The sequence below is a fragment of the Thrips palmi genome, unplaced genomic scaffold, assembly GCF_012932325.1.
Source record: "Thrips palmi isolate BJ-2018 unplaced genomic scaffold, TpBJ-2018v1 HiC_scaffold_3, whole genome shotgun sequence".
NCBI classification, from domain to species: Eukaryota; Metazoa; Arthropoda; class Insecta; order Thysanoptera; family Thripidae; genus Thrips; species Thrips palmi.
This window is the reverse complement of record NW_023144630.1, coordinates 12,801,373-12,824,547: the sequence shown is the minus strand read 5'-3', so window position 1 is coordinate 12,824,547 and position 23,175 is coordinate 12,801,373. Positions and strand designations below refer to the sequence as shown.

Below are 23,175 nucleotides of genomic sequence, written 5' to 3'. Positions count from 1 at the left end.
TATCGCCCCAAAATTTTTGAAAGTCCGGAAAATGTCTAATAACTTCTTTCCTGTTGCTGGTAACCGACTTCCAGATACACCATTCGATTCCTTGTAAAAAAATAATCAAAGGCCAACACATTTTGTATGCTCCGACAAGTAATTAAAAATTTCTGAGTCATTTAATGTAGAAAAATATAAAAATTTGAACTGTTTTGAAGCAATGCACAAGATATAAGCATGCTAGCGTTACGGCTGGGGTGTCGAAAAATGCGGAATTTTATGAGCTTTCGTTTGAGCCTAAGACGAGCCCTGTAGGACATCTCCTTCTAAAGGAAACATGTGACAAACTGCATGAAAAAGCGTCGAAATTTCAGTTCCTAAAGAGTTTTTAAGTGCCTTTTCGAAAACGGCCTCAATACCGACCTAAAATACTTATTTTAGTAACAACACACAGTTCAGAACTATTTTCTACCAATCTGGCCACCGCAGGATTTTTTTCCGCGTTTTGAGATTTCTGGATCATTGTGCGGTGGAGGTGGTTAAAATTCTAGACGCGTTTTGAGCTCCAGAGTCGCTAAATGGGACTCGGACCGAACCTAAGACCCCCACCAATGGATTGGTCTCCGAACGAGGAATCCATTGGTGCGATCACAATTTCCGTTCGAGTCCTCCGTTCGCGTCTAGAAGCCGGCCGTCTGCAGAGCTCTCAAAAATCGCCTCCGAGACCGACCGCCGAGGCCGCGGCGCGGTCTCTGCAGACCGCCAGCCGGCAGGGCGTGCAGCGCCGGAACTGACTGCTCAGTCTGAGGGCGCCACCTCGCTGGGTTGTGCCTCCATGGATGTACGCAAATCTGATTGGCTGACAAGCAGGCGGCCTGTGCAGGCCGCACGGAGACCGCCTCGGTCGGCCTCTGAGGCCGCGACCGAGCTGGGCGCTGCGGCCTGTGCCAGAGGCCAGAGACCGCTGTCTCGACCTCGTCGGTCGGTCTACAACAGCAATTTGGAGAGCTCTGGCCGTCTGCCGCAACACTCCCAGACTCGTTCTGAATTTGTGTTACATATCGTATCAACGTTTGTGCGCATCAATAAGCGTACTAACATTGTTGTCAATTTTGTGTCAACAAAGCCTTCCTAAAACTCTGTTAATGCACTCAAACGTCCATGAATATTGCTAAAATGTCGACTGTTGGATGAGAGTGAACGAAGTGCTTCCTTTGTGCCCGCAGACTTGGCCCGGACCGCGGCCAGGCTAGTGCTCGACCTGGCCGACCCGGCAGCCGTTTGCAGCGTGACGCTGCGGCGCGGCGCTGCGGGTGCAGTGGAGTGGCGCGCCGAAGTGCCGCCCGCCGACAACGCCGGAGTCAAGCTGGTGCTGTGCATGCTCGGGTGCGACGGCCACCTGACGCAGCAACCGCCGGAGACACAGCCTCAGGAGCAGCAGGCAGCGGGTGAGTCATTGCAATGCAACGCAAGTCTGGAGTCTCAGTCAAGCTCCATCTTTGCAAGGAAAGGCTTGTCCAATCCCGGTCCAATCGACGAACTCTGAGAATCCAAACGCTATGAGTGCAACCTCAATTAGTGCAATGCTCTTGCATTGCACATAAAGTGGAATCACATTCCCATACACTAGCTTGTGCTATGTTCATAGCATTTAAAATCTCAGCGAAATTCTGGTTAAAATCTTCTTTTCTTGTGAGATTTCTGTAGTCTCAGTAAAATATTGAAATTTCATATTTGAGGGCACATACTCAAGACAACCTTCGCAAAAAGTTCCGTCGTAAATTCACAACATATTGTTTACAGTGCACTAGATCCAAGACTGTCTTGTCTTTCTTGCAGTTTTCCACTCCCTACACGGTAAACACTCTGTCCTGGATCTTCCAGGATTCTTCCAGGCTTAATACTTAGGAAAACCAGGACGGTCCTGGAAGGTCCAGGATCGAGTCTTTCCGTGTATTTTCTCCACTGCCCTGTCCTGACCGGTCTTGCAACGGTTCTGCCGCAGCCTGGCACGAGCGCCCGAACGAGGGGGAGCGCCAGATGTCCTACAGGGAGATGGCGGCCGCCATGGCGGTGGGCTGCCGAGTGGCGCGGGGCAGGGACTGGGAGCGGGGCTGGAACTACGACGGCCCCTTCCAGCGGCCCGGCACCGTCACCCACATGCACGCGGACAGCGATGTGGCCGTACACTGGGACTGCTCCTCGGGCACGGGCAGCCTGTGGTTCCGCATGGGCCGCGACGGCAAGTACCACCTCCGGCTCCTGGCGCCTGCACCCCTGGTGAGTCAACGCACCATCCCATGACGCCTGCATCGAACCACACTACTTCTCAAACCAGAAAGAGCAAAAATACGTGTCAAGGTGGTGGTGGTGGTGGTGACTTTTTCATTCTCAGTGTATTGTTTTGTATCAAATTAATTTAATTCTCCTTCCGTTATTACTCTTTTTTATTCTAGCTGAAATTTTCGCACCTTTGACGCTAACCCTTCTCCTGTGTTACAGGCCTCGCTCGTTGGGTTACAGGGAGGCGACAATTGCTTGGATTTAGCGCCAATAACTGCGGAGTCAAACCTAAACAATATGTCCAAGAAATTGGCGGACGGCAGTCTTGCACAGGTATGGCCGTTTTCGTGGTAGAGCTCGACAGCCTTATTCGAGGAAGGAAACACTCCAAGAAATCGTGTACAGAGTACTCAGTTTTGCGGGGGAACATTACACTAGTTTATATTTCGTAGGCACCGAAGTCATGATGTTCGATCAACGCACTGTCATTACAGGAACGTGACATCGCGTTGAAACGAATGTGATAAATTGTCACGTTCTTTTGGAGTATTGTGCCTCATTCGTTCTGATGTGCATCAGCCCATCACATTCAAACGAATGTGACATAATGCTGTAAGGAACGTGCCTTTTTTTAACACATGTCGTTTCATTACTCGGTGATGAAGGGTCATCTGACCGATGAACTCACTACATGGTTTTGTACAAATTTTGTACAAAACATCACAGTTTTATGTGCACACGAACTTTTCGCACAAATTTGTACTAAAATGGCGGAAAATGTGCAGTTTTTCGTACGAAAATTGTACGCAAAATTCGTGTGCACGAAAAACTGTGATGTCTCGTACGAAATTGTACATAACATTTAGTGTGAATCAAGTATCATCAGCCAGTCTTCCGCAGGTGCGCTCCATCGTCTGCACTTCCCAGCCGTTCCCCCAGTTCGTGCAGCGGGTGCTGGAGCAGACTTCGCCCCACCTGACGGGCCTGCACATCCGGAGCCCCCTGGCGAGACACCTGGACGTGGTGGCGGCCATGCCGGCACTGCGCACCCTGTGCCTCACCTCCGTCACGGAGACGGAGATGCGGCAAGTTCGCTCGGTAAGCTACTAGATTTCAGTGGGCCAGAAGAGCGCGCAGGTGGTCAAAAATCTGGACGTGTTTTGATCTCCAGAGTCGCGAAACAGGACTCGAACCACACGTGTTACCCCATTAGTGGATTCCTCGTTTGAGGTCTCCCGTTCGGTTCGAGCCCCATGAAGCTAAGTAGTACTCTGAAGGTCAACCGGGATTCCGCGTCCGGGATTTCGACCATCTCCTGCGGTCTTCTGGCCGACTGCACACACTAAATTTAAATCACTTCGAAGTGTTTTAGTGCATTGCATTTGCACTTAATTGAGCATGCACCTGAACCCGCGAATTCATGCACAACGACGCACACTTCATTACCTTGTTGGAGGGGGGAACAGCTTTCCACATTCGTGGTGCAAAATTTGATCACATTCCACGTTCAGGTGGCAAAAACGCCTGTGAGTAGCCAACATGTGTGGCAAAACCGCCAGAAATCTTGCACATTCACCCAATCATTGTACACATTACTTTACAGTGGGTCACCCCTCGACTTTGTTCCGCACAAACTCGTGTTCCCTGAAACGTAGATACATTTTTGTTCAAAGCTGATGCGCAAGACGCTACATAGAAATTTAGTGTGTGCAGATGGCGTCGCTGCAAAGCCTGGAGCTGCACTGCTCGCACCACCTCCCTCTGCCGGTGATGGAGTTCCCCGCCAACCCCGCGGGGCTGCGGCTGTTGCGCTGCGGCGTGTACCCGCTGGCGACCGCGCTGGCCCTGGCGCGCGCGCACGCCCAGTCCCTGGAGAACCTGCAGCTGGTGGCTGCGTCGACTGAGCCCTACGGCTGCCCTGACTTGGCGCTGGAGCTCCGGCGCTGCGGTCTGAGGAAACTGAAGCGGATGGTGCTGATCCGACACACCGCGTTCGGTTCGTTTTGCCGTCACGACAGGAACAGCTGCAGAGTGCAGAAGGAAGAGCTGTGGAGCATGTTTGTGGCAGTGGATTGAACGCCACTTTGGGTTTGCATTTTGTGACTTCTGAATTTCCCTTTCAAATTTTTTTAGGTCCCCTTTTTAGCTTATGATCAAATTAATTCCCAAATAAAGGGTTTTGAATGCTCTTTTTCGAGTTTCTTAATCGCCGGGTTTGCCAAGTTGATGGGATATGAGAAAGAAAATTTGCAAGGTTTTCCCCCACTTTTTGGAAAGAAAACCATTTTCCGGATCCAAAAATTTTTGGGACGTTAAAAATTTTTCAAATGTGTAATTTAAAAGACCCTTAGCATCAAAGTTTTATTACTTTAAGCTATATTTTTTAAATAAAAATTTTTCAGTTTTTAAAACGCACTTTTACCCTTAAAAAAAACCCCCCTCACCATGCTGTCCTCCAAGGTTTGGGGAGGATTGCAGCCAAAAACTGAAGGCATTCGCGCCGACCGTGGTAAAGGCCCACGCTGGAGTTTGCAACACGCCTGGCGTTCACCCTCGTAACTACCTGAAATCAAAACATGCGTTTACGCTGTGTCTCGTCCCCCCCTCCTTCGTTGCAAAGCACGAATATTGGAAACATGCGAACTTTAAAAACCCGCTCCCTTTTGAATTGTCGTATTAGGGTTGGTTGGCGTCCTTCGGGAAAAAATGTTTCGCCGAAAAAACGTAAGATGTAAGCGTGCACTTTGACACTGCATGTAAAAAAATTTGAAAATTTGTTTTGTTCGACTTTGCATCTATCGGTTTCAGAAAGTTGCTTTGAATTTTCAGACTAGGAACTCTGAAATTTGAGATCACACCGGTTAGTCTGAATTTTAAGCAGAAGGTCTAAAAATTCTGATAAAGATTTCAGACTTGTCATCCGGAAACCTGTTTTCATAATTTTGGTATGAAAATTTTGACAGATTGTTTACCAATCAAGTCTAGGCGTAAGGCGTTGTATAAATTTATCGGAAATAATAATGTACACCCGTGCTTCACGCAGATTCGTCTGTGTACGGTAGAATAACGGTAAGAGTTGTCCGAACTTGCATTCTGGACTTGCCGAAAGGCGCTGGTATCCTCTGAAGAGAGTCACGCGGCACGGCTTCCTCCGCCGCCAGGCAGCGCCCGTAGCGCAGTGGTACCGAGCTCGTCTCGTAACCTAAAAGTCCCGGTTCGAACCCGGGCCGAAGCGAACAAGTGAAAAGTGGAAAGGAGGTACCGTCACACATTGGTGTTCATATCGTTCTCTTGTTGATTTCTTTCTCTTTGATTTATAGATGGCACTTTTATTTAATATTTCAGAGTAGCAGTCTGAAAATGTTTTTCAGACAAGTAGTCTGAATTTGGAATTCAGACAGAATGGTCTGAATAATTACTCTGAATTTTCAGACCACTAGTCTGTTTAAAAACTTCAGACTAAAATTATGAAATTTCAGTAATACTTTTTTTACAGTGTAGCATCAATCAGGTATCCGGGTGATTCCGCGCGTAGAGGGCGTTTTCGTGTCCACACCCTCCCCAGAGCGAACTTATTCGAGTGGAGTCCATTTATACACTTAAGAATCTTGTTTGGCACTAGAATAGCTTGTTCCCTTTGTATACGGACTTTCAAAGCTAACATGTGACGCAGGAGAGGGGCCAAAAGGGTCGATTTTGTAAGTTCCGTCATGTCCATTCGCATCTTACACCAACTTTGCGGCTCTATAACCCTGCGTTCCATTCAAATCTTCGAATTCCACACACACCCATCAAATCTTTAACTAATAGTGACTATCTTGCTTGAATTTGAAGATAGTATATTGATTGGAACTGTACTTTCAGAACGCGTACTAAATGTCCACCGTACTCCGACTTTTACCTTAGCGGTTTCAAAGTAAGCACCAAAAAAACTACTAGGAGTGCTTCCTGCTCAAAACCACCGCCGTATTCAGAATCAGCACGGTCTGTTATGAACGAATTTCGGTGGCGAAAAAGTGAGGGGGGTGAGTGTGCGAGTGGAAGTTGTGTGTGAAATCGGTGGGTTGTAACAATTGGTGTAGTTTCCGTATGCCCCTCTCGCTCTATTGGGTCTATTGGGTTTTGAAAGACATCCTACACGTGAAAAGATGTGTCTTGACGTCGAACTAGTGTGCAAAACCTATGGCATATTTCTGTGGCGATATGCAGTTGCAGTGAGCCAGAAACACCTGTTTGTAATTTCCGTGAAGCGTAATTTTCGTCATATTTTCAGTTAATTTCGTCATATTTTATAGGGGGAAAAACGAAAGTCAACTTTTAGCTCGCCCACGCTCAGAGTGTCTTCCTGGGGTTCAATTGATGCTATCTAGGCCAAATTCCGGCCGAACAAGCAAGATTGATTACTTGACTTTCTTGGGTGGCTAAAACGGCCCCTACGCACGGAATCACCCATCCGGATCATACTTAATGTGAGTATCAACCCTCCTGCCTTCTGATACCGGGTGTTGACTGCCACTGAAAAACCAAATCTTGCTAGTTTTAAGTAAAACTAGGTAGGTTTACGCCAGACCGCGTCTTGTCGTAACAGGCTTCGCGATGTCTCGCGGCCTGTTCCTCCAATCCGCGCCTGGCGTACCTACCTTGACCTGCGGCGCTACCCTACCCTCGGCAGGCATTGGCTTGTCCATCGTGGATATACTTATACGCCCCAGCGCTGGTGCGAACAAGGCCCCTGACGTTATCCGCACCGGGTCAACTCTTGCATCCAAGCCCCTCAAAACTTATGTACACCAGTGATCCCCCTGGAGGGATCCGGCCGGGATCAGCTGGGTCGTATAATATTATTTTAATTAACTACACCAGCTGGTGTCTACAAGCCTGCAAACATTATAAACACCAGCCGGTGCAAATAAGCTCGTTGTACATTATACGCACCAAAATATCCTGCGAAGAGAGAAAACAAAAGAACGGCGCTTGCCGTGCCGCCGTCCGTTACGCCGGCCGTCTCTGTTTGTACACACGCGACACGCAACGTCCGTCGTCCGTCTTGCCAGGTTGGGGCATATAACATTTCAAGTGTATGGATGCACCAGCTGGTGTCAACAATAAGTGCAGATCATATACGCCCCAGGTTAAGTTAAGATGAGTATTGCGGGGCATTCCAGCATGGTTTACCCTTATTTCTATGCTAAAATTATATTTTCTAATCTGCCTGTTGTCTGCTCTGCTTATTTCGCTGTCGTTAAAATTTCCGTTTTAGAATTTACTTTAAGTTGTTGTCTCTTGTTTTCGTTATAAATGGGAAGTGTTTTGTCTTTTGTTGTCCTCTCCTCTCTGTGTTTTAGCGCGGTTCTCGATGTCGGGAGTCGCTGGGAGCGTAGCATCATGAGTAGCATCACCCTTGGGAAGAAATTCTATTCTCAACTAGAATTTAATGCTGCAAAGCGAAAGTTTGAATTGGAGCAGCATGTTCCGTATACTGTTATTAATTGCACGAAGGCTCAAAATTATAACCAAACTGCGGACCAGGACCATCAGGTACCAAATGGATTTGACTGGAAGGATGCTGTAATAGCCTGCAAGCTTTATGGCAAACCTCGACTACACCAGCATGTTGAAGGGACAAAGAAGCGCCCTAATCAAAGGTATGTTTGCTTTTGATTGGTCTCAGTAACCAAAACTTGATGTGTCGTCGCTCATCCACTTCGTATTGTTGCCAGCACATTTAAGAGGGACTGCCTCGCCAAATTTAATATCAATTTCTCGTTGAATGAGAAGTGTTACATTGTGACCAAGTTTGAGCAGTCTCACAGGAACCATGAGTTAGTTAAAGAAAAAGAGCTTCATCTTCACTACTCTGAGTTCAAAAAACCGCCTGAGGAGGCTCTGAATGAGGTCAACAAGTTGTTCAACTATGAAGTGAAAACTCATAAAATTAGAGAGGTGCTAGTGTCTGCAGGAATAAAAGCCACGTGCCAAGATATTCAGAATCTAAGGTAATTCATTTAACTACTGTTTTTCGATCAATGTTGTCATAATATTCATGCAACCTGAACGTATTTTCAGACTCAAATGGCGAGCCAAATTTAAGGGGAAAGCTGATACTCCTGAAGAGGCCCTGTTTTCGCAGCTGAATCAACTTAAAGAAGATGATCCTCACTCTGAGGTTGTTGTGACCTACGATCCAGATTCATTTGTGATGCAGAGTGTCTTCTTCCAGACATCAGAAATGAAAGCTGCGCATGAACTGTATCCTGAGGTTTTGATTATGGATACAACATACTCATTAACTGAGAACAACATGCCTCTTGTTGTGTTCCAAGGCATTGATTGTTATGGTGCTGGACGGACTGTGGGCTACGCTCTTATTATCAGTGAGAAGAAAGAGGTTGTCACTGCAGCTTTAGATCTCTTGAATTTAGGTTTTCCTGAGCTGAACAAGAAGGTTAAAGTTGTCATGATAGACAGGGATCAAAGCGAGATTGCTGCAATCAAGAAGGTTTTCCCAAATGCAGAGGTGCATTTGTGTGATTACCATGTTAAAGAGGCTCAGAAACGTACCGGATCTAAGAAGAAAGCCGACAGCCCTTGGGAAGAACTGGAACCGCTGGTCCATAAGCTATTGTATGCTTTCTCAAAAGAGGAGTACGATAAAGGGTATGCTAATCTCCAAAAAGCAGCTGGTGCCAAGAGTGAATTCATGGTGTACTTTGACAAGTATTGGCACAACAGTGACCTCATTTGGACAGAATACAAGCGAAATTTATCTCTTACCTTTGGTGAGAGGACTACTGGAAGGGTTGAGAGCCACAATAGCAAAATTAAGGCGATTGTAGACAAGAAGCTGCCTGTGGCAATGGTTGTTATGCGATTGTGCATCCTCAACAAAAACTCCACCATTGAGAATGACCACAAGCTCTTCTCCTCCTTGGTGAAAACCAAATATCACAAATACTCAAAGGATCCTGTAATACAAGAAATTTTGAAGATAAATACCCCTTTTGTTGGAGATTTGCTGAAGCGCCAATACGAGAGGAGCCTGGAGCCACCTAGTGAGAATGTACATGAGGTAACGTTGGATACATGTGATTGTGGGTTCTTCACAAAATTCCAACTTCCTTGTGCTCATATTTTTCGACAGCGCAGACTGCAAAGTGAGTCACATTCTAATTAGCTTTAGTGATAACATACATTGTTATAAAACATTTCATTTGTTATGAAATGGAACAACATTTTTTATTTCTTTTTTTCAGATGTTGAAATTTATGACCACAAATTGGTACCTCAACGGTGGACATTTGTCATGGAGGTATCAAAAAATAATGAAAGAATTTCCAATGTGGATATAATAGCTGCACCTATCAAGGCTCCAACCAGAAAGAGGCCCATGTACATGGAAGAACGCTTTAACATGGCGGATGGCATTTGCAAGCGAATCTGTTCATTGATTGCTGCTTGTGGTGGGGCTCAGTTTGAGGGAAGGTTGAACGCTTTGTTGAATATGGAAGACATTTTTAAATCTGGAAAGGAAGCTGCAGTAGTTGGAGTATCGGGAGACAATGTGCCAGATATTTTGAACACTACTGAAAGTTGTGTTACTGATGATGAAGGCAAGTGTTAGGAAACTGAAATTTTTTCCATTGACCTTGTAATTTGTTAAAGTCTGATTTTGAGTTTTCTTATTCATTTAAATGCTTATGTACAGATGTACTTCCTGAACCAGGTGCTGGTTCAGAATCTAACAAACCGTCTGAAAAAGGTGACCTTATTGTTATTATTTCACAAAATTGTCTTGATTGCTTCCGTTATCGCTTTCATATACTATTTTTCTCTTTTTGAAACAATGTTACAGGTATTGTTGCTACTGCTGGTAATGTTCCATTGGTGTTGGATACTATGCTGCAGAAGAAATTACAGTTGCCTCCTAAGGTAATTGTCAAAGGTCGTGTGAAGGGGAAAAGAAAAGTGAAGGACACCAGGAAGAAGAATGGCTTGAATCAGGTTGAAGACGAAGATGAAGTTGATGAAGTCAGGCCAGGTAAACCACTTCTAAATATTCTTAGCAAAATGCATTTCAAGATAGGTCTGAATCTGTCTTTTTATTTCAGTCAATGAGTGTTCTAGTTGTCATGGACCTGTTCGTTGGTAAGCTTATTAACTCATTACATGTAACAATATTGTTGGGAGTTTCTGTTAATTCTTGTTTTGTCTACTGTTTCAGCCGAACATCCTTCTCAAAGAAAAATTATGGCAGAAAATATGTTGTGTGCTCCAGGAAAATAAGTGAGGGATGTAGAAATTTCCATGAATGGGTGGATCACTCTGCTGTTGGTATGAACGGTTTCATTCAAGTCATCAATTTAGTCAGTGATTGCATTGTTTAAAAATCCATTTGTTTATTATCATATAGATAAAAACCTCTCTTCCACTTCATTTTTGCATGAAGTTGAGCTTCCCACAGTGGACATTGCAAGTGTAGAACGTGCTTTGAAATCTGAGCCAAGAGTTCTAGCAGATATTGAATTTATAGGTGTGTCCACTTTCTCTTTGTATTTGTTCCGCTTCCAATTTCTGCGATTCTCTTTGGATCTAATTTTTTATGTCACTCCTGTGTTTGCAGATCTGACAGAAAATGATGATGACCCAGAGCTCTATTTTAGTGACACTCCACCTTGTTCTCCGTTAATTTCTCCAGCAATATCTCCTCAGAATTTGTGGAATAATTCTCCACAGTATTCTCAGAATAGTAGTTCTCCTCAGCATTCTCAGCATTCTGAATGCTCTGAGACCAACACTCATCAAACTAATGGTCTTCAGAACCCTCAGAATGGTACTTCTAAGAACTCTCAGAATAATAGTCGTCAGAATGCAACTCCTCAGAGCTCTCAGAATAGTATTCATCAGAATGCAACTCCTCAGAGATCTCCGAATAGTACTCATCAGAATGCAACTCCTCAGAGTTCTCAGAATAGTATTCATCAGAATGCAACTCCTCAGAGTTCTCAGAATAGTATTCATCAGAATACTACTCCTCGGAGTTCTCAGAAAAATAATCATCAGAGTACTACTCCTCAGAATTCTCGCAATAGTACTCCTCAGAATTCTTGCAATATTACTCCTCAGAATTCTCGGAATAGTACCCCTCAGAATTCTCTGACAATTATTCATCCTAATAATACTCCTCGTAGTTCTGTGAATCAAAGTTTCATTAAAAATACTCCACAAGGTACTTTGGTCAACAGTTCAGCTTTGACATCCCCCTCTTTGCCAGGAAAGAAAAGTGAGTTAAACCCCTTATTTTATTGTGTACTGTACTTCATTGTGTTCGAATTTCTGATTTGCATTTGTCTTTTAAATATTTCAGCTTGCTTTGAATGTGGCAGGGAGGCTGTGCTGTAAGTTACGATGCTAAAATAGTGGATTTCTTATGAACAATTTAGTTCCCCATTTTAACTTTGCTCATTTGTTGCAGGCGTACATCAAAGCAGGCCAGAAGTTATGGGCAGAAATTTTATACTTGTCCTACTTCAATCAGACCAGACTCACTACCCAAGTGCCGTTGGGTGAATTGGATTCCATGGGTAAAGTCTACTGAGAAGAGCCAGACTACCTTGCCCAATTTCTTTTCCAAGCCAAAAGGTAGAATACAACTTGTATCCAAATAATCATTAGATAAAAAAAGCAAATAAAATTATATCTTAATGCAATTTTGTCTTTCAGGAACAGCAGTTCGGGCATTAGATATGGTTGATAGTAATGCCAATGGTACACATGATGGAGAAGGTGGACAGAGTGCATTTGCAATTGGTATTTTTTTATTATTTTTTTTACCTCCTCTGTTACTTGCCTGCAAATGGGTATCGTGGGAGAAGTATTGGTGGATAAGCATGCAATGTAATATTTCGATTATTTTGTTCCTCTTGAGTGCAAGTAGTCTGTGTTCAGTAAGGGATGTAGACCTGTAAGAACTAACCTGACCTTCATTACCCTAACAATTATCCTTTACATAATCCACCCATATGTTGCAGACTTTGCTGTAGTCGGGATCTTAGGCACTTCAAGACAGCGTCTTAATTTTATTGATTACTTTTACAGGTTGCAAGACATGTATGTGGGCCCAAAGTATTAGTTCTTTATCATTTCTCATTAAAATTAAACTGTCATAATTTTTTTACTATTTCTGTCATCAATTGTCTCAAAACATTAGTACATGTCCAGAAGGAGCGTTGCACTCACCATGACTGTTTTTAAATCCTGCATCTTAGTTACTTTATCTAAAAAGAAAGGTTCAAAACAGTAAAATATTTTCTATCCCACTTAACTTTTTGTGTGATAATGCATTGTACCTTTTCAATCATTTGTTTGAACTTCTGGTAGTGATTTATGCTGGTATCAATGCACAAACCCAGAGAGAGTTTGGACTTTTACCTTTGTTGCCTCATACATGTTTTAACTGAAGGCTAACAACTGTTCTGCCTCGTGTTAATTACAGTGAGTATTTAGAGGCGTCATACTGATATATAAAGCCTGTTTTATGGTTTGGAAATTAAAATTGATTTGGACCAAACGTTATAGCAACTGCAATAACATAATTTATAGAATACTGTGCATGTCATATGTTCTTCGAGATTATTGAGCTCACTCTTTATTTCAGATATGTGCACCATCTGCAAAAAGGATACCACTGATAAATGTGGCAAATGTGACCAATGTGAAAGTCAGGTTCACTTCACATCAAAATGTTCCATTCCTAAACCGGTTTCAATTGGCCTGCCAGATGAACATACACGAATATGCAGGAAATGTTACTGCAATGGATGCCAATCAATGAAGGCTCAAGAGCATGTTTGTAAGTGCAGAGTTTGCAAGAGAACATCACTTGTAACGTCACTGGCAACTTGTAAGAGCTGCCTGAGGTTTGTGTGTGGAACGTGTTCTCACTCAATCGGTAATGATGCAGTCCTGTGTGATCTCTGCAAAGCTGCAAAAGGTATGATTTTGGAAATAACACTGACCCTCATAGCATTTCTTTACAAAGCTTTTGCTAAATACTGCTTTGTTTAATTACAGAAAATACAGTATCAAGCCTGATGGTCACAGACTTAGTCAATTTTAATTATTTGTCCGACGAGCACATAACAAGGGCTTCTAACATCCTGCTACATCAGTTTGCGCTTGTTTTGGAAGGATGTTCCGCTCCTCTTCCAGTTGACTATGGCAAAGCCCTCAGTAAGGAGTCGCTAAACTTTTACCCAAAGGCTTCAGGAAAAAAGAATTATGTACAAATAATCAACACGGGAAGGCAACATTGGGTTACTGCTATAATCAAAAGAGGTATGCAATGATTTCTACTAACATGTATTTCTTATTAAGATTCTTGTCATAAATGAATTGTTTGGTTTCCAGGATCCAATACTGTATACATTTTAGACAGCAACAGACATGCAGCCATCTCTGGTTTTACACTAATACAGGCTGCCATGCTCCTTCAAACTACTGCATCTGAATTTACTTTGATTAGACCACCATGCAAACAACAAGAAAATTCAGTTGATTGTGGAGTGTTTGCAATTGCAAATGCTGTAAATTTTCTTTATGCCGGAGACATTGGTAATTTTGATTTTGATTCATCCTCAATGAGAGATCACCTCCTCAACTGTTTGCAAGAGGAATGGTTCAGTGAATTCCCCAAACAACCGTCCAGAATCAAAAAAGTTAGAGAAGACGATGAAACTACTTCAATCAAAGTTTACTGTGTATGCAGGCTACCTGAATGCTTAAGCGACATGGTTCAATGTGACACATGTGACAATTATTTCCACTTCACATGCATGGACATTAAGTGCCAGGAGTCCTTGCCAGAAGATGGTTGGTTTTGCCCTCAATGTGAAACTACATTGTTAAGCTAGTTGACATATTTTTAAAGTTAATGTCTTTTATTACTTTGTGAATATTATTCATTTTATTTTTGTGTTTCAAACTTCGTCTTTTATTCTATCAAAGTTGACTTTAGGTGGTGCCAATCAGGTTTTGACAGTGAGCACTTAATTTTACAGTACTTGTAAAGCTTTTGACTTAACCATTTTTAAGAGGTTTTTTTCTTCATTTCTTTTACTGTCTTTATATAGATTTTCTAAATGTAAATCATCACAATTTTTTAAATTTTTATTGAATTTAACTTAAACATTAATCTGTGAATGTGGTTTGTTTTTTATGTGAGTGCTTCATCAAAGAATGTGACATTTTGTTTGAACCTCATTGTCTTGCAGAACATGCTACAGTCATCATAAGTTTCGACTCCTTTTATCTTAAACACACTGTGGAATTGTTTCAAGCCTAATAAATATGAATGTTGCTCACTAAAATTTCTTAACTGGTTCACTAAGCATGTAAATGTTTTCTTCTAACATCTTGACTTTGCTTCCTAATTTTATGTATCTTTTAGCAAGTAATTGTAAAATTTCATGTGTTCAGATCTTCCAGCTCTTTGGTATTTTGTTCTTTCAATATTCCACCCAAGATAAAACTTTAATCTTGAGATGGTGCTCTTACTCTCTTCTTATGAGCCTTCAAAGATTGAGAGGGTTAAGGGGAACCAATTGTTACACCATTTTATTCTACAATAATGAAGCACTTTTGGACTCAGCATTAAATTTTTATTCAGATTTATCAATCATGTTGTACATTTCAGTGATGATGCTCCTCATACAACTACAGCGATCACCAGATTCAAAGAAATTTTACAGAAGCATCACACAACACACTCATAACATGAAAAAAAGTCCTGTCGCTCAAATTTTAAACCCTAGCTAAATCAAAGTGGCCTGGATCGTAAATCTGTGATAAATACCAAAACCTGCAAAATAAAACAGTTTCAAGTGAGAATTGGAGCGATTTCTCCCTTAGGAAAATTAGTTGTGATTAAAAAAGAAAACATTAAAAACAGGATAAGAATTACCTAAAATTTAGTCATGGTTATGAAATTGACAAATGTCAACAATTTGTAACTCTGTCCTGCTGGCGCACAATTCGATGAAGGCTCCACACCTCACTGTGAACCTGTCCAACCTGAAAAAAAAGTCATGTAAAATATTTTTGACAGGTAAAACTAAGACGTAGTATTACCCCTGTCTTGGAGCGTACTTTCTGTACACCCTTCTTGCAGCGTACAAGTGCTCATGAGTAGTTGTACGCTTCAAAGAAGGGCTAAAGTCTTGGAGCATAGTTCTACGCTTGTATGAAGCGAAGAACTACCCTTCAGTTTTACCAATGTTACATTTTTTATATATAAAAAATGTTGTAACTAATTTTGTTAATAATTGTCTCCACAAGAATACGATTTGGGATTTGGTTTTTATTTATAGATGCTACTTTTCTCAACAGAAGGTTGGCGTATTGTATTAAAATGAGTTTTATTGATTTGCTTAACTGGGCAGAGATTTACTGAAAATACTTACGGTTGAACTGTATTTTTTGAGCGACGGCTGTGTCCCCCCAGTACACAGGTGAACTTCACATGCCTGAACCTGAGCGCTGGTGAATACAAGTCTTCTCCGCTGGCTGCAATGAGCCTTGCATTGGCGTGTTCAATGGAAGTCGCACTTTCAACAACCCAATGCCGATAATTTTCTTCATCTCGCTGATTTATAAAATCCTCAAAGGAGGAGAATTTTTGCCCAACATACAACATCATGATGAGGATGAGTAGCGATGCACCTTGGTACTGTGGTTCACTTTCAGACTGAGGGCGTGTTAGCGGTCTTGGCAGTCGCGACACTCTTTTGTTTTCTCTCTTCGCAGGATATTTTGGTGCGTATAATGTACAACGAGCTTATTTGCACCGGCTGGTGTTTATAATGTTTGCAGGCTTGTAGACACCAGCTGGTGTAGTTAATTAAAATAATATTATACGACCCAGCTGATCCCGGCCGGATCCCTCCAGGGGGATCACTGGTGTACATAAGTTTTGAGGGGCTTGGATGCAAGAGTTGACCCGGTGCGGATAACGTCAGGGGCCTTGTTCGCACCAGCGCTGGGGCGTATAAGTATATCCGTCCATCGTCGGTTACTTCTTACTTGTTGCATGCTGGTTCCCCCTTCACTCTAGATAGAGTTGCTTCATCTACAGATGACACGATCTTGACCCTTGTAACTTTTTAACCTGTCGAGGCTGGGGGGGGGGGTCAAGACAGAAGTAATCTGCCTGCAGTAAACTCGATTTTTCGCCACTTTTTAGGTGTGTTCGCCTTTAAAACCGAACCACTTGAGCTAGGATATGAAATTTCGCGTGTATCGAGCCAAGAACATACCTCATAAGCCTGCAAAATCTCAGCCAGATCGGCCGAGCCGTTCAGGAGGAGTAGTTTACACACACAGACAGACAAAACTTTTCGACCGCACTGGAGTAACGGGCTTCGCTATCGCTCAGCCAAAAAGAAGGTGCATCAAAAAATTAAAAATCAACTTACACACTACAGTTTTCTTGTACTTTGCTATTTTACCAACCCAACCTCTTTTGCTATGACAGGAGATGCCGTCTAGCCTGAGAATGTCTTCTGGCACTGCCACTTGAGAAGAACAACCCAGCCAACTCCAATGGGAGCTTCCGGTTGCCAGCGGCCTGAGTCGGCCTCGCACTGAAAAGTCAAAGGACGGAATTCATTCCATCCTAGGGTAAAGAAAAAAAGTCTCGCCAATTTTTGGCGAGAAACAAAATCTCGCCATTGGTGCGAGAAACAAAAGTCTCACCCTTTCTTGGCGAGAAACAAATGTCTCGCCAAAATATGGCAATAATTGCAGCCCCACTCTATTTGATACTGGGAATATATCACAGTCAGATCACTCCGGTAAACACATCACTACTGCAGTCTTTCAATTACTCAAGTCGAAAATATACAGGAAGCTATCACTTCAGTTATGAAAATATTAATGTAAGTTTATATGATGTGAATTTGGTTTGCGTCAGCAAAGCGTTGCCCACTATTTACTCTTTTTGTCATCGTTTAAAAAGACATTGGTCCGGAGTCAGATCCTAAAAGGTCTCTTTCAGTTAAAGATTATGTCTTTAATAAGAGGCATAAACAAAGCGACATCCATGATGACACAAGTTCTTACTCACTCCTTTGACTTATTCCAATCCCCAGCTAACCTTGCTGCACTTGGGCATTGTTGGAAGTTCCATGGACAGAACTCGGTTAATAAACTCGAGGTAAGAAAGTTCCGTGCACTATCTAGCACTCTTCGTTTCGCCGTCTCCACTGGACAAAATGCCAAAGTACAGCAGCACCACTTTAAATCTCGCGAACACCATATAATAAAGAAAACATTTTAGTGAACAGACAAGCAGCACAGCAACAGGACTGCCATGTTGAATTTCATTTTTTGTCCTCGTTGTGTCGTCTGCTACAGTAGCATTTGTTTTGCGGAAGTGCCAACCTTTAACCTATACATTTTATTCTTTTCTTGTAAAATTACTTCTGGAAGGCAGTGCAGGTTGGCACTACCGCAAAACAAATGCTACTGTAGCAGACGACACAACGAGGACAACAAATAAAATTCAACATGGCAGTCCTGTTGCTGTGTTGTTTGTCTGTTCACTAAAATGTTTTCTTTCTTATATCTGTGTTCGCGATTTAAAGCGGTGCTGCTGTGTTTTGGCGTTTTGTCCAGTGGAGACGGCGAAACGTTGAGTGCTAGATAGTGCACGGAACTTTCTTACCTCGAGTTTACTAACCGAGTTCTGTCCATGGAACTTCCAACAATGCCCAAGTGCAGCAAGGTTAGCTGGGGATTAAAATAAGTCAAAGGACTGAGTAAGAACTTGTGTCATCATGGCACGGTAAAACCGGTTCCTGGTTTTCCCAGGAACCGCCTGAAAATCGCCTATGTCTTCGCCATAGGGCTCCTGGGAAAACCAGTTACCGTTTTTACCGTGGGATGTCGCTTTGTTTATGCCTCTTATTAAAGACATTATCTTTAACTACATGGACACTGAAAGAGACCTTTTAGGATCTGACTCACTGGACCAATGTCTTTTTAAACGATGACAAAAAGAGTAAATAGTTGGGCAACGCTTTGCTGACGCAAACCAAATTCACATCATATAACCTTACATTAATATTTTCATAACTGAAAGTGATAGCTTCCTGTATTATTTTCGACTTGAGTAATTGAAAGACTGCAGTTAGTGATGTGTTTACCGGAGTGATCTTGACTGTGATATATTTCCCAGTATCAAATAGAGTGGGGCTGCAATTATTGCCATATTTTGGCGAGGCATTTGTTTCTCGCCAAGAAATGGTGAGACTTTTGTTTCTCGCCAATAAATGGCGAGACTTTTTTGTCTCACCAAATTTTGGCCATCAGTCTGGCCATTCAATTTTCAGTGCGGATACTGCCAATCTTGCAGTCACAAAGCGATGGTCTAATTTAGACAATTTCAATCTATCGACCGCTAGAAGGAGCTCTAAATTAAGTTTTAACGAACTAGGAGCATACAAGTGATCAGTTTATAGAGGTTATCCTACTCCCTTCTCATTCGAAACTTCCAGCTGTTCCTTTAGTATTTTAGTGCGTTGAGCTCGAAATTTTGGTACGACACGGTTAAGTCGGAGACAAGAGGCAGGCAAGTTCTGCTGGGTTTTGGTCCCAAAATTTTGGTCCCATCGTACAACTCCCTCTGTAAAATGAATATAAACAAAAAATGATACCAAAGGTTCTTATTGTTTACAGAAAGAGTCGATTTACCTTTGATGGGCCATTTGTGAAGCATGGCAGCGCGTCTAGTTGTCTTCGAATTCTTTCAATGACTTCAGGGCTTCTTTTTTTGGCAGGTAGGGACGCTTTGCCTTTTCTTTAATCACCGGTTGAAGTTGATCGCAAACCACATCTAAATCGATTTTAAAAAGAAAACGATTAATTTACGCAGGAAAAAACGACAGAAAACAGGAAGCTTTCATTTATTAATTTGCAAAGGGGCTTGTCCGTTATGAAATTTGGGAGGTTATTGCAAAACTTTGATGAAACTTTCCAAATTGATAAATCTAAGTACCATGAATCTCTAAGAATCGTCATACTTAGAAAAAGAATTCCAAGGCTATGCAAATTTGTGCCAACAAAAGGACCAGGAGTTTGGATTGGTAATTTAAGTACCTGCCCCATCAGCCTGCAGTTGTGGTGCTGTTTGTTGCAGTTGGATTTTTTGAGCATTGACCTGTTCCATCCTTTTTCTTTCCAATTCCTGTTTACGAGTGCCCACTCCTGTTAATGGAGTGAGACTCCCATCATGCATTGACATGCAGTTTCATTAAATCTTTATTCAGGCCTGAAAGACGAAGAACAGGATAGGATTATTGTTACAATGAACAGCCATTGCATTTAAGCACAAGATCTTTACATACCAGTGGCTACAACTGCGCGCCTCACTTCCTCGAGCCAGCCTTTGGTCGTCTCTAGAAGATATGCGGCCTCATCTGCAGGCTTAAGTACACTGTGCGAAAAAAACACAGTGAATCCCGTTAATTTTTTGCCGGGATTTACTGTAGTTCAGAACACAGTATTTACTGTACCTGGTAAAGGTTATTCCGCACTCCACTCCTGTGGTACAGTAAATCCCGCACAAAGTACAGTAGATCCTGTAAAAAAGTAGAGTAAATCCTGTACTCTGAACTACAGTGACAGCTGTACAGCCTAGTTTTCACCTGAGCACTGTTTTGGTCCATTTAACTTGTCACAGTTTCTCTTTATATGGCCAGTTTCATTACATTTTTGTCCCCTAAATGGACTTGTTCTGACTCATCTTGTTGGCATGAAATGATACTGAGGACGTAGAAGGTTGATCCTTCTCACTGTTTCTTGCCTCTTCATTCTAAAGTCTTACACACAGGTTACCGTAAACCGGGGTAACTTGAGACAATAATTCACGTTTTTTGGACCGTGTGTCCGCAAAACTTCTCTCACCAACCCGAATCCCAACTATGTTTTATTTCACATGATAACATTCGGTTTGGACCCCACGAATTTTTTGGGGGTCTCCTAAAATGAGAGTAATGGGCCTCTAAAGTTGTCTCAAGTTACCCCGTTATATGGGGTAACTTGAGACACCCCTAATTTTTACTTTGCTTTTCACGGAAGTGGGGTTTTTGCCGGGTCCATACTGATTTTCTGAGACTTTTAAACTCATTTGCAATAAAAAGGACTACTTGTGGAATATATTAGAAGATTTTTGACCCTTATTTTAAAGATTTTTTCATAAATGTTACATTTGATAATTTGAGGGATAACGGCACTTCAAAAGCGCAACGATTCCCCCTTTCACATCCACTCCCCCCAACTAAGTACAGCGATTCTCTCATTTCAAAACCCCAAACCCCGTGACCCTGTTAAGACATTTTTTTTTAAATTTCTACGGACACAAGTCCATTCCTGAAAAGATTTATAGTCTTAGTCAATTTTTAAAATTTACTCAAAATCCTAAACTATTTTTACAGTTGTTTTTCTTCAAAAAATCGACGGTTCTTGGGCTATAATTTTCCCCATTTCAATGACATTTAGCTCGTTGGAAAGGTAATTAAATTCCTCATTTTTTGAGACTTCAAGATTCACTATATCTCATCTGGTCCGTGTGTAGTTGAGAAAACACTCCAACTTTAAGCTGCATATCCACTTGGGCCCCTTCTACACTGTCTAAAGAAGTGATTCCCGATCAAATGCGGCTTAGTTTTGATCTTAGAACGGAAAAGGTCCGTTATTTAAAACCAAACCCTTTTAGTACAAGGGGGGTGCCAGTGTCAAGTTACGCCACTCAACTTCCGTAAAATTCAATGAAATTTGGTGTCTCAAGTTCCCCCGCACAGTTCCATTTTCTATAGTCAGTATTACCCGATAAATGAGGGGTTTTCCCTAAAAACCAATGCTGAAATTTAAATGTTGAAATAATAGGGTTGAAAGGTACTACAGTCATTTGGGTCTCAGCAAGACGTGTTTCGAGTACCAAGGGAGACTTGTAGCACTTCTCTAAAATTGTTAAATTTACTAAAATTGAAAAATCGTTATAGATCTGACCAGCTTGGTCCCAACCTGCCGTTCACGCGCTTAATCGTCTTTCCAAACAAGTATGAAAAAAAGTGCTAGGGCAGTTTTGACCTCCGAATGTGCCGAGCCAGGTAGCACTCCAAAAAAGGGGGAAAAACAGAAGTGTCTCAAGTTACCCTTGCTGTCTCAAGTTACCCCGGTTTACGGTAGCCAAGTTTCTGTCTGCCAGTGGTGTGGATTCCCAGGCACTTATGAAATACGTGTACTTATCGGGCAGTATGTTGAGCACCTTGGTCAGTATCATTTCTTCCGACATAGCTTGTCCAAGGGCAGTGAGCCTCTGGCTAATGTTCTGTAGTTGCTATGTTCTGCATAATATTCTTGTCATTGTTGAATCGCACTGTGATTTTTTCACACAGTGTATAACGCCTCCGTCGGCTAACAAACTATCACTCCAAGGTCTGCTGCATCTGCGTCTTTGCTGTGCATAAACAAGAAATATTTCCCCTTTCTTGACATTTTGATTTAGTCGGTCGGAACAGAACAGCTGATCTTTCACCTCAAATTGGATTGGAAGCACAGCAGAAAAAGACAACATACTAACCCGCCGGCGCGTAATTAGGGGGGGGGGGGGGGGGGGGGGGCGACCGTCCCCCCCTTTTTGGGCCCCCCAAGGGGGCCAAAAGTACTGCCCCTTTCTGGGTCCGATTGGCCCAAGAAATAGCAGTTAGTCAGGAATCGTCCCTTAGCCTTGGGCCCCAACAACTCGCATTTTGGACACACTTAGGCATTTTGGGTTCTAGCTCGCTTCGCTCGCTGGAGGTAACTTGCTTTTTGGGTTCTCTCCGCTGGCCAAAAAAACCGGGTTGAAGTTTCCCTTTTGCTGATATATGTAATGCCTTCTTAGATCCCTTTAAACCCTCTTAGGCCGGGAAGAAAATTTGTGTGCAACGTATTTTCAACCATTTGTTTTTCTGGCCAACAGAAAATATGTACCCGGTAATGTTTTAAAAACTACTGGATCCTAGGACTAAGACCCCAAGTTATAACATTTCCCGCTCAACAAGGCTAGAGCTTTTAGCTCGCTTCGCTCGCAACAGGAAGCCTCTTCTAAATTTTGGCTCCGCGGCAAGTGGGGGGACACTGAGATTCCAAACGCTATGAGTATAGCACATATGGTGGGAATGCAGCTGAGAAAATCGCACCATACGTGCAATGCGATAGCCATATTGCACCTTACTTTCAATGCGTCCCGAAAATGCCCTATGCTAATGCATGGGAATGGGAGGCATTGCACTTCTTGCAATGCTTTTGCATCGCACCAATTGACGCTATACTCATAGCGTTTGGATTCTCAGTGGAAGCAAGTGTGCCAGCCCTTCTAGACGAAAAAGTCTTCCCCATTGTAGGACTCAGAAACAACGTTTCAGACAGTTAAGCATTTATAGCTTTTGGCTCGCTTCGCTCGCTGAGAGCTATCTAATTCTAAATTTTTTGCTATGAGTCCAAACAAATGTAGAATAAAGTGAATCCTCTTCCAACTTTGTAAAAACCCCTCAGTTTTCTGTAACGTTTTTTTTTAATTTAGCCCCCCCCCCCCCAAACCACGTCCCTAAAAAATTACCTATCAGACACAGGCTCCTTGAAGGTAGGCAACTTTTCAAAAATTCGCCCCCCCCTTTCGTCCCGCCTAATTACGCCCCTGCTAACAGCTGATCCACAATAACGAAGCATACGGCAAAAACAAATCTTCATTTAATGGGGTAAAAGGCAGAAATACGTCGTAAAAAGACAAATTTTTTATTTTGTACCATTATAAACCTCCCAAAAAATTACGGAACGCTTTTTGTCATCGTAATATTTTCTAAGTCTTTCGAG

General features: G+C 42.5%; 2 protein-coding genes and 1 long non-coding RNA gene across 3 annotated transcripts; 2 read left to right on the top strand and 1 right to left on the bottom strand.

Annotated features, from left to right (window-relative positions):
- The first annotated feature begins 31 nt into the window (after positions 1 to 31).
- On the top strand, positions 32 to 4,341 carry LOC117647897. The gene is made up of 6 exons (XM_034389871.1): positions 32 to 59; positions 1,209 to 1,430; positions 1,988 to 2,262; positions 2,485 to 2,598; positions 3,166 to 3,363; positions 3,979 to 4,341. Exons 1-6 carry the CDS (start codon positions 32 to 34, stop codon positions 4,339 to 4,341), a joined length of 1,200 nt encoding a protein of 399 aa, XP_034245762.1.
- Positions 4,342 to 7,650: 3,309 nt separating this feature from the next.
- Positions 7,651 to 14,174, top strand: LOC117647896. Its single transcript, XM_034389870.1, has 15 exons — positions 7,651 to 7,910; positions 7,986 to 8,261; positions 8,332 to 9,419; positions 9,519 to 9,875; positions 9,971 to 10,024; positions 10,118 to 10,303; positions 10,374 to 10,410; positions 10,487 to 10,596; positions 10,676 to 10,795; positions 10,886 to 11,660; positions 11,738 to 11,904; positions 11,986 to 12,072; positions 12,920 to 13,255; positions 13,336 to 13,599; positions 13,672 to 14,174. The coding sequence occupies exons 1-15, from the start codon at positions 7,651 to 7,653 to the stop codon at positions 14,172 to 14,174; spliced, it is 4,620 nt and encodes a 1,539-aa protein (XP_034245761.1).
- An 874-nt stretch (positions 14,175 to 15,048) lies between these two features.
- On the bottom strand, positions 15,049 to 15,932 carry LOC117648567. Its single transcript, XR_004587910.1, has 3 exons — positions 15,723 to 15,932; positions 15,224 to 15,333; positions 15,049 to 15,121 (listed from the first exon to the last, which is right to left on the bottom strand). It is a non-coding gene; the product is annotated as an uncharacterized LOC117648567 (long non-coding RNA).
- Between the last annotated feature and the right edge of the window lie 7,243 nt (positions 15,933 to 23,175).

What these genes read in the sequence shown, in the direction of transcription:
- LOC117647897 (XM_034389871.1), top strand. Translation starts at nt 32, where the DNA reads ATGTCTAATAACTTCTTTCCTGTTGCTG. An exon ending in TAACTTCTTTCCTGTTGCTG is followed by an intron (nt 60 to 1,208) that starts GTAACCGACTTC and finishes TTGTGCCCGCAG; the next exon opens with ACTTGGCCCGGACCGCGGCC. An exon ending in CGGACGGCAGTCTTGCACAG is followed by an intron (nt 2,599 to 3,165) that starts GTATGGCCGTTT and finishes AGTCTTCCGCAG; the next exon opens with GTGCGCTCCATCGTCTGCAC.
- LOC117647896 (XM_034389870.1), top strand. Translation starts at nt 7,651, where the DNA reads ATGAGTAGCATCACCCTTGGGAAGAAATTCTATTCTCAACTAGAATTT. An exon ending in TCTCTGCAAAGCTGCAAAAG is followed by an intron (nt 13,256 to 13,335) that starts GTATGATTTTGG and finishes GTTTAATTACAG; the next exon opens with AAAATACAGTATCAAGCCTG. An exon ending in TACTGCTATAATCAAAAGAG is followed by an intron (nt 13,600 to 13,671) that starts GTATGCAATGAT and finishes TTTGGTTTCCAG; the next exon opens with GATCCAATACTGTATACATT.